At 50.8% G+C, this 16,269-nt stretch overlaps 1 protein-coding gene across 2 annotated transcripts in view; it reads left to right on the top strand.

Annotated features, from left to right (window-relative positions):
* The window catches only part of SNX29 (sorting nexin 29), a 473,687-nt gene that overhangs the window by 229,943 nt on the left and 227,475 nt on the right, over positions 1–16,269 (top strand). For both annotated transcript variants that reach the window (XM_032836282.1, XM_032836283.1), the window contains exon 15: positions 15,530–15,636. In XM_032836282.1, the coding sequence (XP_032692173.1) occupies positions 15,530–15,636 (107 nt within the window). The remainder of the gene's footprint in view (positions 1–15,529; positions 15,637–16,269) is intronic.

Raw genomic sequence — 16,269 nt, 5'->3', positions numbered from 1 at the left:
TGTGGACAGAGTGGCAATTTTTTCTTTTTAATCTAATATACAATCAGACACCCTTGGGGACTTCTCATTTGCCTTGGGAAATTTCCTTGACTCTCGGGAAGGGGGAGGACTTCATTCTTCTGTCGTTCTATGACTGTAATAGTCAAGTACAAAGAGACAACCGTAAGCAGACCAGAAACATCCCGTCAGCACAGAGAGGTGGATTCAGCCCTCTGGCATGGAATGTTCCAGTTCCTTTCCCAGGTTCCTCCTCCTCTCCCTTCTGTCCTCTGCTTCCCCCAAATCTTCCTTGCTTTGGCTTCTTAGATATAATAAAGATTTTCTGGGAAGTTGTCAGGGTTGCAGAATGTCTCTGTGGGCCTTTAGAAACAGCCTCCTGGTTTGTCATGTATTATCATGTTGTTCCAGATATGTCAAAGTCTGTTTCTCACGTGGGAAGGAACCACACTCAGCTTCCAGGTGTCCAAGGACTTGTTCAGAGCACAGAGTGATCACAGCTGGGCCTTTGGGTCCTTCTGCCCCATCTGAGCGGAGGCCGAGTGGACTCCCTCCCAGCTTGGGTCGGGTTGGTGGGGTCACTGGCGGGCATGGCACCCTCTCTCCTTCTGCATGCCTTCAGCTAGAACAGGCCTGAATTAAGCTGCCTGTGGGGAGTGCTGTGGTGCTCTGGCTTCCCTCCCCCAGCAGCCGTGCTGAGAGCTGTGACCGAAGGCCCCCTGCCTGGTGAGCTTCATGGAGCCCTGGGGAGCCGGGTTATGGGGACGAGCCTTGGAAGGTCACGTGTGGCCCCGCAGGGTAAGCACTTGGATGTGCTTGTTCTCCTGTTTCCTAGTTAGCGTCTATAGGACATTCTCTCATGGCTTAAGGCATTGGTTGTCAGACTTAGTGTGTGCTTTGAAATCCCCTGAATATGTATTAAATGCAGCTTTCCAACCTTCCCCTCAGACCTGTTGAATTAATTCTGGGAATGGGGGCTTGGACCCTGCGTTTTAATGCTTTCCACTCCCCTCCCATCCCTGTCCAGGTGATTCAGAGGAGGGTGGACCATGGTCCACCCTTAGAGTGGGGCCAGTCTAATGGACCTGCCTGGGAGGTCACAACAATGTCCATGAGCAAGCACCTCTCCCTCCTCCCTCCGGGGGTTAGCAGCCTCTCCTGCCCCTGCTGCATTTGTCTCTGTCCCACGTGGACCTTTGCTCTTCCCCACAAGCATCCATTTTCCTTGTTCTTCTGTCCCCTTCAGAGGTGGCCACCATGTTGAGACCTTTCCTGGGCTTTCTGTGTGGCCCCTTTGTTCTTTTCATAGTGACTTGACCTCATGGCATTCTTTAGAATTCATAAGGGACATGAGCTTTCAGCAGGATTTCTCTTTTCAACCAACCAGTCATGTCCCCCTGCTCCCCCCGCCTTCACCTCCATTCTCAAAACATCAGCCATGACCTTGAGTCTTAGGGATAAGGATTTTTCTTTTATGCTTGTATTCTGGGCGTCCCTGTTTCAGCCTTGACATTGTTCTGTTGTGGGTGCTTGGAGCAGAGACAGATTTTGAGCTTTCAACATAAATTGTGTGAGCTTTAAAAAAATCTCTGCTTGACAAAATTCTCTTCCTTAAATCTTCTGTTATTATGGGCTTCTGTTGACCGGCTTTGTACTTCGGCTTCAGGTGTGAATGTCCTTGGACCCTGCTTGAGGTGCCTGCTGGCGTTACCTGTGGGTTGGATAGGTCACTGCTAAGAGCCCGGCCTTAGGTGCCTCACCTTGGGGATGTGGGTCTGTCCTGCAGCTTGCCAGCCTGGCGGCTCGAGGACCTGGCTCACTGAGCACGTATGCTTCAGCTCTGTGGCGTCTCGGTCCTCTGGCTTGCCTGCCTTGGCCTTTCTCGGCCAGGTGCCCGGCTGCAGTGGCTGTGGGGTGAGCTCAGGTTTGCCATATGCTCCAGCCCCCGCCTCTGTTTCTGTCATGCTTCCTCTGGATTTTGTGGGCTACAGAAGGAACGGAAGAGCTGAAACTGACACCGAGTCTCCTGCTCAGTTTCACTCCCCCGGATACTGAGGCCCATGGCAGTGAGGTGGCAGTTCCAGGTCACAGAACACTCTGGCAATCAGCGGGAAGGGGGTGCAGAACCCTTTTTTAGGTATGACAGTGTAAGCCACGCTTACTCTTCCACCCAGCAGCTCTGGTCCCAGGAGTTCGAAGAAAAATCTCTACACGTGCCCAAAGACAGGCACCAGGCTGTGGTTTGTGCCCTTACTGGACGTGGGGTCTGTTCAAGAGACTGGTGGAAGCGATGGTTTTAGTGCCCTCTGGTGTCGCGGTGAGGAGGAAGGAAGCCGGTCCGCCTGTGCTGGCGGGTGTGGTCACCTAGGTTGGCTGTGGGGTGACAGGTGGCTCTGCAGCGACTGCCATTTAGGTGATAAAAACCCAGCCCTGCAGGGGTGCGTATGTATGTGTGTACCTGGGCGTGTAGTGTGGGGACAACAGTGAGGAAATGGGCATCGGCGGGGGGGGGGGGGGGTGCAGGACCCTCGTGGTGCCCTCTGCTTGGGCACTGGAATTTTTTGATTGACCTAAAATTGATGTCACATACAGTTCGCCTGGCTCACGGGCCAACATACTTGCACTGTATTCACCAAGACATGAGACCATCGCGACTCTGAAACTCCCGAGCGTGTTCTTTGCCCGGAAAAGAAATCCTTCACCTGTTAACGGCCACTTCCCACCCATGGCAGCTACAGAACTACTTTCTGGTCTGTGGACTTGCCAGTTCTGGACATCAAATATACCCGCTACCCACCTGCCCCCCGCCACCAATATCAGAAAACAGGAAGCTCTGGGGAGCTTTCTGTAAGCGGAAGCGGTGTCAGGTGCAGAGCTCACCCTGCCTCCTAGAAGTTTGTGTCGTGCTCGTTGGCATTCACAGCAGATCTGCATTTGTACAGCAATAGCTTTTTTTTTTTTTTTTTTTTTTTTTTAAGGGAAGACCTATGGATTTCTTCTACTTAGCAAAAACAGGTGGTAATTTAAATCTTTTGTGGAAGCGAAGTGGCATAATGGAAACTTGGGGAAAACGGGGTTACCTGTGAACAGAAACGTCCTGTATGTGGACTCTGGCCTCTGGTGTTTTCACTTAGTGCAATGTTCCCAAGGTTTACCCTTGCAGTGACATGTATCAGTACTTTAATTCCTTTAACAATTTTTTAAAAGTTTTTAATTGTGGTAAAATATAACAAATTGGCCTTAAAGCATCTTGAAATGTACAAATGGAAGCTATTAAATACTTTGAATTGTGTCACCTCCCCCACGGTGCCTCTCCAGACTGAATCCTCCCAGAGTGGAACTCTGTAATGCCCCACTCTTCCTCCTCCAGTCCCTGGAGACCACCTTTCCTCTTTCCGGCTCCGTGAGTCTGACTGCTGCAGGCACCTCATGTAAGCACACCCCTGTAGCATTTGTCTTTTTGGACTGTGGCTGACCTCTTGCCCCAAGCTCAGCGTCCACCAGGGTGATCCGTGCTGTAGAGTGTTATGCTTAACTTCCTTCTTACGTTGGATGTGTAGACTGTATTTTGCTCATCCGTTCGTCCATCGGTGGACACTTGGGTTGCTTCCATGTTTGGGCTCTTGTGAATAGGGCTGTGGTAAACATACGAGTTCTCTTGGGTTGCATTTTTTTAAGCAACATGCTTGTACTCATGTATCTTGAATTTATAAGGAAATGGGAAATAGAAAATCCGTGGTCACATCTAGAATTTAAATGTTTGTGGTTTCTGAGTGTCTCTGCTGGTATGGGGCACTGGCATGAGGGGAAAAAACCATCTTAGGGAATAGCATCCTTAATGTGTCTGAAGCTTCCTCAGGCCTTCCCTCTGGAATCAGGAATCCCGTCAGTCTCTGCCAGGCCAGAGTGATGGGGTTGCAAGGAGAGGGGCTGCAGTTCCTGTGGGGTGGTGTGATGTGGGGTTAAGACTGTGCCTCGCCTGCTTGCAGATGGGGAAGGAGAATGAAATACGTTAGTGCTTGTGACGCGCTTACAATAGTGCGGGGCCCTCCGTAGGCATCCCTACCTGTTACACCTGCTGTGAAGTTACTGCTGTGTCTTTCCTTCTTGCATAGTTGGCCGTCCATGAGTAGAGAGTGGGAGTGGGTTTCTGCACTCCTTGGAGAGAATATAAACTTTCTAGAAATACAGTGGCTTAGCCTATGACCTGCTGGCTGGGTTGGGATTTATTCCATCCGTGTTCCTGTTTCTTAATTGGCTGAGGTCTAGTGCATCTACCACAGGGGTGTGAAACTACAGAAATGGATTTTTTCCCCCTGCAATGGACATGCGTTACTTTTACAATTTGAGGAAACAAAGTTATTGAAGAAACAGAGAGAAAACATGGAACAAGACCTAGGAGCCATGCTAAAGGTGCCTTGTCAGTTAGACGGCTTCTCCAGTAAGAGTGGCCAATGTTGGCTGACTGAAAGTCTTGGTAAGTTGGTACATTCAGACTCAAAGACGTGTTGGCCAGCCAGGCAGGAAGTATTGAGAATCTGACTTGTGCCCCATCTGACTTCGAACATTTCGTGAGTTGAGAGGAACAAGTTGGAAACTTGAAGGAGCTTCTAGTCTAGGTGGACAGACAAGACACACACCCTTGCCACATCCAGAGCCTGCTTTCGGCAGCCCTGCTGGCTGCTTCACTTGCCTCCTTGGATCCTCCCATGGTACCCTGCAGGGTGGATGTGATGATCCCGTTTACCGACCAGAAGGCCGGGCTTCGGTCAGCTAAGTTCCTTGCAGGAAGTGGCCAGATTGGGGTCGGAAACCAGCTGTATCTTTCCACAGCTTCTGGGCCATTTGCTCTGTTATGTCTCTCTTAGCTGTACTGGTGTGTTTCCTTTCCTAAGTGCACAAGATGGAATGGTTTAGGATACGACACTAAGTCCTAGGATTGAGGCAGTTCAAAGAAATTGTCCACATGGGCTTTGGAAATCCCAGGAGTCCCTGCTAAAGACCGGGTTGTGCAGTGATTACCCAAGGATGTTTCAATCCCCATGAATCCAGGGTTTACAGGTAACCCATTTCTGCCTTTGAGGTACATAGCCATACTGTTTTAAGAACAAATTGCAGAAGTCACACGTGATTGTTTGAAATAAGATGATTTAAAGTCAGAATGGAAGTACTGATTGCTCTCTACTGCCCCTACAGCCCAGGTTTCCAAGGTGGACATCTTGAGTGTGCCCTTTGTCCTTGCTCGGGCAACCGAAGATGCACCTCGGTGGGGTCCTTCCGAGCTGTTCCTTCTACCAAAACAGAACCACACGTATTCCTGTGACTCAGTTAATGCTTGAACCTCAACACATTTGCATTTTAAAATGAGCAATTTTAAAGGTTCTGGAGCCTTCCATGTCACCTTGTCTCATTGCTGACAAGCTGACTCTCGATGAACCTCCACAGAAGATGGTCTGGCCCAAAGCTCTGTTGAGCCAGCACTCACACCACTTAGATCAGGGCGAGAACTCATTGTGTCTGGCCTGCCTAGCTGCGTGTTTCACTCCCGCAGAAGTGGTTTCCACTGTCAAACTGCTTTTCACTTAAGGGGAGGAAACACAACTCTCATGTTTCTGTCCGAGCCTCTGCTGGACTCCACCACGTGAGCAGGTGAAAATGTGCTTGGCAAAGGGTGTGAAGACAGTTCTGGTTCCTGCCGCCGTCGTCCCCAGCTGTCCCTGTGCGTGTGATATATATTTAGGTGATCTCTCGGAAAAGAGCCGCGGCTTCTGAAAAGGTGAGCTTCTTTCTCTGGAAAGACCTATGCGAGATGGGAGCTTCTGCTGAAGACCTTTCTGCCTTGAAAGAAAAGGCACCCTATTTTTAATGCTTGGGGTGAGAATATGAAACACTTGAGCCTTTTCTCTTGTTGAATCTTTGCAGGAGGTACCCTTCCCATTTTACAGAGGAAGAGACAGAGACTTATAGAAATGAAGACCTAAGTCTAAGGTCTCGCTCTCCTTGGTGGCAGAGCCAAGATTTGAACCTAGGGCTGCCCTGTGTGTCTGCCCACTCTTCTGATCACACATAATTCCTCGTCTGATACTAGAAACAATAGCCCTCTCAGTCCCTTGGCTCCTGGTCCTGATGTTGAGGGTGCAGAAGACTCTGTCCTCTTTTGATAGATCTCGTTGGCATGGCCATCCCATATAAGGCCGTTCTTTGAGTAACATTCTCTTGGCTTAAGTATCACCACACAAGCCCCTTGCCTCTTTCTCTCTCTTTCTTTCTTTCTTTCTTTCTTTCTTTCTTTCTTTCTTTCTTTCTTTTTTTTAACCAGCGAATCCTGTCTGTAAGGTGGGTGGGTTTTTATCAAGTGTTTGAAGAATTTGTTTTCAAGTTTCTGGAGAGCTGGAAATTTACAGTATTCTTCTTATACCATCAGGCAACCAGCAGTGTCTGGGGGGTGTGGTTGCATGTAAGATAGTAGGTCTCCTTGCGTGTTTTGGCACAGAGTCTTGGAATTCTGGCATCCGTGGGAATTGGTGCCGTGTCAGTGAGGTGGCCCTGGTGGGCAGGGAGACAGGTAGTGAGTGGGGAACGGTGTGGGAACTTGACACCAGGGAGACTTTGGTCTGTATAATCGGGTCCATCATTTACAGTGTTTAAAAAAAAAAAAAAAAAAACAAACGCAAGAAAGAAACCCACCCAAACCTCTCTTTTCTCCTCTCTGAAATGGAATTTGGTGCAGTGGTGTTTTGAGCCTTAAATGGCTCTCCCTTCTCTGGGAGGCGGAGTGTCATTAGGGCTCAGTTCTCAGGAGCCCGTTCGGTTCCTGATGGTTGCCCCACAGGTGTTCCATGCTGCAGCCTGTGACTGTGACCGCACTGTAGAGCCGGCCCCTTGCTCCCGAACGGAGCAGCCATTCCTTCTCAGTGCACCATCACCCGTCTGTCTGATGCCACCTTCTTCCCCAGGGACTGTGTCCCAGAATCTCGTTAGAGATTCTATATTAGATAAAGGGTTTTTGTTTTTTAAGCTTTTGGGGACTTTCTCCCCCCAAGAGTGAAAATAGCTGAATAGCAGCTGTGGTCCTCGGTTGCCCCATCGCTGAAAACCATAACATGTTGAGTGCCGATGGGAGCCAGCCCACCATGGAAGCTCCCTGAGAGATTCCAGAAGCTTGCTGCCCAGGAGGTACCAGTGTGGTGACGCTGGAGTAGGCTGGTGGCAGTGCCCCTGTCTCCTGTCTGTGTCACAGCCCTGGGGCAGGGAGAGGAGCACTGCCCCCTCCCAACACTCACTCCCCGCCCCCCTCCCCGCCGCCGCCGCCACCATCTGGCCTGAGTTCTCCTTAGCTTTTGGACCCCCTGAATTCCTGCCGGACCAAGATCTGAGCAGGGAAGTGAGGGATTCTCCATTACTCAGCCGCTGACGCTGACAGGGGCGGGCGTTGTTCTGATTCTGTCCCTTGATAGCTGTCTGCCCTTGAGCAACTCACGAAACCCCCTGGGAAGTCAGTTTTGGGGGCTGTCACTCTGTCCCTCACATGTGTATTGTGAGGACAGGAAATACCGTAGTGGAGCTTGAGCTGCGTGCAGGCTGGTAAGCACCGCGCTTAGCTGGTGAGTGCCCCCCGTCCAGCATCTTACTTCAGGCCGCGCCGCGCCGCGTGTTCGCCTGCGTCGGGTGGCTCATCCCACAGCTTGTGGAGGCCAACAGGAGGTTGGCCTGTTACTATTTTACAACCGGAGGAGTCTCTGCTTCCAAAGGATGGGTGATCTCACCCAGTCCTGCGGTTTCATCATCGCTGCCCCAGTGACTGCTAACTTGATATCCCCAACTCCCCTCTCCCTGGAACTCCAGGCTCCCATGCTACTGTGTTCTGGCTGCTTTTCCTCAGACGGTTGTGTCAAACCTCACTTGTCTGAAAACCAGACTCACTCCCTCCTCCCTGTCACACCGCCCCTTCCCCAGCTCAGTACAATGGTAGCTGTGCTCTTTGAGGTTCCCGAGACCAAAATTATTGGCGTTAGTGTGACTCCTGTCTTCACCCTAATCCCACATCAAATACATTAGCATCTTTTACACAAATGGGGAGTGCTCTAGCTGGAGGTTGTCTGCTAACTGCACTCCTTGCAAAGAACGGAAAGTTCTTCGGTGAAGGGAGACCTGAGCCCTGCCCCCTACCCCCCAGCCACTACACCTGCCCTCTCCGCTTCCCTGCTTATACCACCTTCGTGTGGCTGGTAGAATGATTTTTCAGAAAAGGTCTGGTCATGCTGCCTTTTGTTCTGAACCTTTCAGGGGCTTCCTGTTTTGCTCAGAATAAAATATCGTAGCCTCCCACCCCCTGCCACGTTCTCGGTGGGCCTCACTCCCTCTTTTCTCTTGTATCCATTGTCCTTCAGCCTCGGTGCTTCCTTGCTGTTTCCGGGGCACCCCAGGGCCTTTGTACTTGCTCCTCCCAGGAATGCAGTCCTTCAGGGCTTGCATGGCTCTCACCGCCACTTTATTTTGGTCTCGGCTCAGATGACATCTCCTTCGTGAACCTTTCCTTGCATGAATTAGCACTCATGCACCCTCAGTACTCATGTTTTCACCGCCCCTGTTAGCACTTCTCACAGCCTGCTCGATTAGATAGTTACTTCTTTATTTTCTGAGGCTCCACTCAAGGGTGAACTTCATGTTGGCATTCATGGTTTCTCTGCTTAGTACACCCCTCTCTGTGGTGCCTAGTGGCTGGTGTAGAACAAATATTCAGTTGCTAGCTGTCGCGTGAATAAATACAAGACCCGTTCAAGGTCACTCACGGGGGAGCGATGCAGCCAGACTTGGCACTGGGTCTGATTGCAGAGCCCACGCTGCCTTCTTGAGCATGCTCTCCCCTTGCCACAGCCGGCACATGGAACATTCTGGACGCTGTTATTATGAAGAGAGTTTCCTTGGCTTGGACAACTGTGGACCCCTGCTGTCTGGTAGGGCTCATTGTCACTGCACCCAGGAGGGACCTTTCTTCTTTAGAACCTTTGGGTGTCCCAGATCTCCCCTCCCGCCAGACCGGGGCTGCTGTTCCAGGACCTGGCACACAGCCTTGTGTCCGTCAGGACGTTCAGGGGAGCCATCTCAGAACTCAGAGTGGGTCTTTATCTTCTTTAGCCACTGGCATCTCTCTCACACTGTTTGCATCTGGGGTCGTGCTAAGCTTGTTGAAATTGAAAGCAAAACAGTAACCTTATCATACTGTTTGCCATGCTGCTCTCCATGGTCTTTGAACTTTTGCTTAAACTAATTTAGGCAGAAAACCCCATGTGTTCTCTGGTGCCTGCCTGTGAGACCAGCACAGTGTCTGCTGCTTTCAGATGACTTACCTCAGACACCCCGAACAGAAATGGCAGGCTGCAGGGAGGTGAAAAACTGTGTCATGCTCGCTAAGTTTAAATGACCTGCTAACGCAGCTGACAAACCCACAGCTTTTCTGGAACATGAGAAATAGTTCTGATTGAAAGTAAGTGTTTCTGTGCTCCCACCAAACACAGTTTCGGTGTCTGTTTGGATTTAAAAAGAGAAGGCCTCCTGGTTGGGCCAAATTTTCCCATTTGGAGTCTAAGCTACACAAAGGCCATAGACCTCTTCCCCTCCGGCCCAGGCTTGAGACAGCCAGACGGAGTCGTGGATGGAGGCCGCAGTGAGATGGTGCCTTTGAAGATTCATGGTGACTTCTCCCGTGCTGGGTCCCCTGCAGGGCTGTCGCCGTTGAGTCTCTGTGAGCTCCTGCTGTCCGTGGATGCCGCTCTCAGGTTTTGTCCAGCACGTTAAACGTGGCTCTTCCTTTCACGTTTGGGCCTCTCTCTGCACTTGGGCTTTTTCAGTACAGTTTCAGTTCCTTATCCAAAATGGAAATACCCAGCCCCATAGATGGAAGCTTCTGTCTTGTTGGGTCCTGCCCGCTGCCTTTGCCTCGTGGGCCTTGACCAGGGCAGGCTGTAGAGGTGCGGATGCCGGCTGGTAACCGATCATGGGCCGGAAATGTCAGCAATGGGACTGTAGGCCGAATGCTGCCCTGCCGACCGGTTTTCAAGCCTTGCGTTCTTGAACTCAGGAGCAGCTGTAGCTGAAAGGAATACGGAACCTCGTTTCCCTCTTGGGTGAGTAAGTCGGCGTTCTCTGCATTTCAGACCAGTAGATCCCTCACAGGAGACATGCGTCTTTAAAACCCCCATCACCGCCTTCAGCTGGATCCATCACAAGTGTTTGTGTTGGCTGTGGAGACTGGACTTTCCGCATTCAACCACAGCTGATCCTCGCCCCGCGGAGGGGTTGGTTGGGGGATGTGCACAAAGTGTGGGATGGGGGTGTAGCGTGCTATTTTTGGCTCTCAAACAACTGGATGTCACTTGGGCTTTGACTGCGTTGCCTTCCTCGAACACTCAGATGTTCCACTGTTCCCACGGCAGGTGAAGTCTTCCTGGCTGAAAAATGAGCAGTTGAGACGCGGTGCTCGTAACATTTCAACTCATGACATGACTGGCCTCTCCTGCCTCACCATGTGCTCGCCTTGCCAGTGGAGAGGTGGAAGGTGTCTGACCAATTAAATGGCTCCTTTCAGTTTCCTAATAACCCTTACGCCATGGAGATAGTTCGGCCAAGTGCAGCTCTGTGTTGTCCTTTTCTTAAGCGCCATCCGTGCGGAACTGTTCTGTCATCCTTGCAACTCCAGGGCCTGAGTCAGGGTCCCACCCACAGTGCTCTCTGGGAAGTACCCGTTGAATGATTAAAGGTACTGTGTTGTTAATCTTCTGCCGTGTAACAAATGACCCCCAAATTCAGCTGCTTGAAACCACAAACACGGACTGACTTCCACTGGTGAGGGGAGGAACCCCGGGGGGCTCAACTGCGTGCTCTGACTCTGAGTCCCCGCCAGAACTGTGGTTATGCTCTCAAGGCTTGATGGGGGAGGGTCCGTGACCACTTGGGGGGCTGCCGGCAGACCCCAGACTGCGGGTGGATACATCGTGGGTTTCACCATAAGGCTGCTTCTGAGATGGCAACTGGCTTTGCTCATAGAGCGGCTGCGGGCACCAAGACAGAGGCTTATAAACTTGATCTTAGATGTGACGACTCATTTGCGGTGAGGGAGTCCAGCCCGTGCTCACAGGTGGAGACCAGGAGGGAGGGATCACTGGGAGCCGTCTGAGAGGCTGCCTTCCGCGGGGGGGAAAGCCTGGTACAGCTGGGGTTCGTTACTTAGCATTTTATACATGGGATGGAAGTTTCTGGCCTGCTTGTTAAAGCTGTGCAAACTGAACCCGGACAACAGGAGGTCACATAGTTGGGGGCGAAGGTCGGCTGGTTAGTTTCTAAGAGACCGTTTATAAATTCATGACCGTCTGGGGTCTGTTCCCTCGTCTTGAAGGTTTAAAAAGCTTCCTCACGCATCTGCCTCCTTCGGCGCGGGACACTGGCCTGCTCTTAGATGTGCCTCCAGAGGGCCTGCTATCTGAGGGGCGAGGGCCCGTGGCTGGGTTTCAGACTGTGAGCGGTGCAGACGTGAAGCAGGTTAGATGGCCGTGTCTTGCCGATCAGCAGGATCTCCTGGTGGAGGAAGGCAGCCTCGCTCAGGCACAGATCAGGTGATTGGGAGCGCACCGGCCGGCAGGCCCTGCTTTGCACACATCTGTCATGCCTTAGATGTGTCCTAGCGCCGGGCTTCGTGAGTCAGCCTCACACGGCTTCGTGCTGGGGTGTCCGCCCTGCCATGGCAGGCACTGCTGCCATCCGGCCGCACTTTTCTAAGTGCAGCCTCCTGTCAGATTCTGTTTTCTTACTTAGAATCCAATGCGGTGTTCTGTTGTTGAAATCCAGCGCTGGCACGTAGCCTTGCCATGGAAGACCCGACGCTCCTAGCCACCACACCTCTGCCGTGTCCCTCTCCCCGCAAGCAGCTGCTTCCAGCCTTGGAATAGGTGGTTCTGGGAGCTCTCTTGATGCTCTGAACAGTATTGTCTGCTGCTGCTTGTTCTTTGCTCAGCTGGACGTGTTCTCCATTGATTTCTCGCCGTGGAACGTGAGGGATCGCTCTTCTGTCCCTCCAACCCCCAGCACAGGCACACCCTCTTTTTGGTTTGATTCCTGGGCCATGAATACATTGCTCGGACTCGGAAAATGCCCTCCAGCTGAGCTGGGAGGTGTGTGATCACTATTTTCACACAACTTTTAAATTTCTTTTGAGTTAATATTTGAAAAAAACATGTTGGTTCATGCTGTATGAACTCATTAGTAACCCAAATGCAGGTGCTCTCTTCTGGAAATCTCTGTTAAAAACAGGACACCTGTCCGTTCGATCCTGAGACAATCTCTCCTGCAGTCCTAGGACCACTGTGGCTGGACGAGGTCTGGCTGCTCCACAGGCTGGTTCCTCTGGTTCGTGGCTCCCACTGCTGCTCCTTTATTTAGAGAAAGTTCATGGGCCCTGGAGTGCACGATCTGCACAAGGTGTGCCACACCCCACCTCTCTCCGAATCCAGTGTGTTCTGTCACCCCAAAGAGCAGCCTTATCCCCATGAACGCCCCATCTCTCCCCCTTCCCAGTTCCTGGAAACCAATACGTGTTCTTGACATTGCACACGAATGGGGTCCTGCTGTCTGTGGCCTCTTGCGGCTGTTGTGGCATCTTCCCCTTCCAAGGATGCTTTCCAGGCGCAGCTGCGTTGTGGTAGGGCGCCGTGCTTCGGTCCTCTTATGGCCGAGTTCTAGTCCATGGTAGGGACAGACCGCAGCGTGCTGACCTGCCCGTCATCTGTGATGGCCGTGTGGGTTGTGTCCACTTTTTGGTTGTTATTAGCAATCTTCTCACTTTCGTGTTGTATCCTCTATTTCCTAGAACATCTGTTTTTTCTTAGATTTCTTCTGTTTTGTTTGGGGGGCAGGTGAAGATTTTGGAAAGTTTGCACGTCTGAGGATGTTTTCACCTTCTTAGCCACCGGGCTTGGCTTGGTACAGAATTCGAGGTCGGAAATACTTCCCCTCCTGACGTTGACAGGATCCCTTTGTTGCTTTCTAGCATATGGCGGTGGTGTTCAGAGACCCCGTGTCCTTTCTGGTTGTCCTTTGTGAAAGGGCTCCTCCATGTGCCCCCTGTCACTCATGTTCCAACACTCCCCTGCGAGGCCTGAGCGTGGCTCCCCCACTGCGCCGTGCGCTCAGCGAGCTCCTCTGTCTCCACTCGCCTCTCAGTCCTGGGGTATTTTCTTGAATTAAGTTTCTGATTTCCTTGTCTGTTAACTCCCCGCCTCCCCCATTTCTTGGGTTCTTCTGAAATGATAACTCTCCATTTACCTTCTTTGTTTTTTGTCTTGGTATCCTTTAGCTCTCTTTTCTGGAAATTTTCTTACCTTCTCTCCTTTGTATCCGTTGTTCCATTTCCTCTATCACAGTTTTGCTTTGCAGAAGTTTTTTTTTCTTCACCCCCTCTGTGTGTCCTTTTTTTCTTTTTAAATACCTCTCTGTACCTTTTTCAACTATACCATCTTCTCGCTCTGGGATTATTACCGATAGTTTGCTTTTCAAGTGTTCTTTTTCCTTAACTTGGGTCTTTTTCTTAGCACTTGTTTTCCTCTATCTGTTGATTCCGGTCCCCGTTTTCCACCTTAAGAGCTCATCGCAGCTGTGAGGTGCTTTCCTGCCAGCCACTCAGAGGTAGGCGTGGGACGCTAAGAAGCAGATGGAAAGCGGTGCTCAGCTCCTGGTGGGGCGAGCCGGCTCCACCATTTCACTGGAGAGCCTCCATGGGTCCCTTTGGGCCTTTTTCTTCAGCCTCTTCCGTTCCCAGGACCACGTTTTTCACTCCCTGCTTAGAGGTAGGTGTGTGCTGACGGACGGCTGCTCTGGGCATTGACGAAGCACGCAAGCTCAGCAGGCTTGTTTCCTCTGTTTCCCGTCGGGTACCCAAACCTTCAGCTCAGTCCGGTGCTACAGGTTTACTTTCTCCGGAGAATAAACCCCTTGTTTCCTGCAGTTTGCTTCTTAGACAGACTTTGTATCTCTTCACTTTGAGCTCCATGTGTATCTCCACATCTAGAAGTGTCTCGCATTAGCCGTTTATCTGCCGTTTGCAAGTTGTCGCACGTTAATCAGGCTGAATGTTGCTGCGGCCCCACTGGAGCCAAGAAGGAAGGTTTTGCAGGCCTGTCACGCGCCTTTTACCAGTGACCCGCCTGCTTCTCAGCTTCTAGAATTTTGTTGTCTCGTTTCCTCTCTCATTCTCGTTTTTCTCAAGGGTGATGCTACGAGAATTTTAAAAATGGGTATTTTAATGGGACTCTGAGAGAATGTGAAGGTAAATTAATGTATCCAGTCTCTCAGCTCTGATGGGAAGCCCTTGAAATTTTCTCTTCATACCTATTTTGGGTTGTGGAGGGTTCCTGGGTCACAGTCCGCAGCCGTGCCTGCAGCCGTCGGGACTCCTGGGATGGGAGCGTCTTCAGGTTGGTTCCAGCATGTTGGATATTGTCATTCAGGGCTGTGCTGCTTTTGGGGTTCGAGCTCATTGTGACCTGATGGAGGTTTAGCGGAGGGAGCTGACGGCAGAGCTGCAGGACCCCCACTTCTGCTCAGCCTTGGCCCACTTGCCCGTTCTCCCCAGGCTCTCAAATCCCTGTTGTGGGAGGGCCGGCCTTCATGACCATCTGCTCATGCTCTGGGGGGCATCCGGGACTTTGCTCTCCTGGAACACACAGGGAATGGAATCTGCTTAGTTGATGCTTGTTTTTGGACTGGGGGTTAATCCCTCTTCCTGATACATGCCACTGGAGGACTTCCTTCCTGCCCTTGTTCCCCTGATTTTCTTGGAATTCGCCTGCTCATTCCCGGTCCTAACTTCCTGCTCTTCCCCACGAAGTGAGCATTTGTGGATGTGTCCCTGAAAGGAGGAACAACCACCCACTGGTGTCTACTGTGCTAATAATTCCCACATTGATCTGGGAGCCAGTCTCTTGTTAGGATGTCCTTGTGTTGTCATTTTGCATTGATTTTAGAGTTTCTCCCGAAGCTGCCTAGCTTCCGCTCAAAGTATGGTTTATAAATGGCAGTTCTTAGCGACTCTACCCGTATTCTGACCCCCTCTGCCATTGACGTCTGCTGTGGACAGACGATGCTGCACTGGGGAACTTTCTCGTTAGAGAGAAAGAAATTGAACCACTGCAAAAGATGGAAGCGTAGGCTCTTCTGTTAATGCGTTGTCTGTTTTGCTCTGGAATGGGAAGTAGTAACAAGATTATTCCCCAGACTCACGTGCATCTGTCTCTGTGACCGTTCTTCCATTTGTAAATACAGTTTATTATTCACTTCATTGTACTCGGGTGAAAATGCCACAGAATTGAAGTCATTAGTAGCCGTGATCGCTGGGCTCACACCCCCCACTCTCCCCCCTGCCCTAAAAAGAGCTTTCTCATTGGAGAAGCCATTTGGCAAGAAGAAAAATTTTTTTTTTTACTGGGAGAATAACTTCCAATGACTGCTAAAATATTTACAGGGTTTCTTTATTTCCCTAAAGTTGTGCCAAATCTTTGGAGCGTTGATGGAGAAGTTACAGTCACCGAGCAGAAGCCAGGCGAAGTGGCGGAGGAGCTGGCGAGCTCCTACGAGAGAAAGCTCATCGAGGTAAGGCCGGCGCTGGCCCGTGTGCGTTTGCTCCCAGGGTCGGCTGCCTTGGGGACATTGTGGGAACAGGTGCAGCCTTTTCCGCGGATGTTAGCAGTAGAATCAGACACTAGTCCCCTCGCACTGCCAACGAGACAAAACACAACGAGGTAGAAACATTAAACTTGATGAAGAAAACTAAGAGCTGTTTCTTCAGAAAAATCTTAAATTAGACACTTTCAGTGCCTATGGCAGGGGAATAGAGAAAACACAAACATGTCATGTTAAACAGAGGAAAACAAACGCACTCTTGGATTTGGAGATGAAAAGTGGGAGAGACTGTCACAAACAACTTTGATGCTGATGAAAGTCCAAATATGGGTGACATGGGCTATTTCCCAGGACAGTGTTTATTTATCAAAATTAATTGAGGGTGTAGCCTACTTACCTGGAGAGCATCCAGAAACAGGAAGGAAGTTATAAAAATAAAGGTGGTGCCCTGGGAGGTAGCAAACCTGAGTGGTTTCATAGCAGTTTCTAGAAAGCCTTTCAAGGTATGTACAAACAGCCCGTTGCTCTTTGTACCTCCCTCAAAGCCTTCTCTGTATCTTTACGTGTATCTGTGTCTCTGTATCTTGGTTCCAGGGCACATTA

The sequence above is a fragment of the Lontra canadensis genome, unplaced genomic scaffold (genome assembly GCF_010015895.1).
Source record: "Lontra canadensis isolate GAN:19392208 unplaced genomic scaffold, GSC_riverotter_1.0 scaffold91, whole genome shotgun sequence".
Taxonomy (NCBI): Eukaryota; Metazoa; Chordata; class Mammalia; order Carnivora; family Mustelidae; genus Lontra; species Lontra canadensis.
The sequence above is the reverse complement of the archived record's forward strand: the minus strand, read 5'-3'. Positions and strand labels throughout refer to the sequence as shown.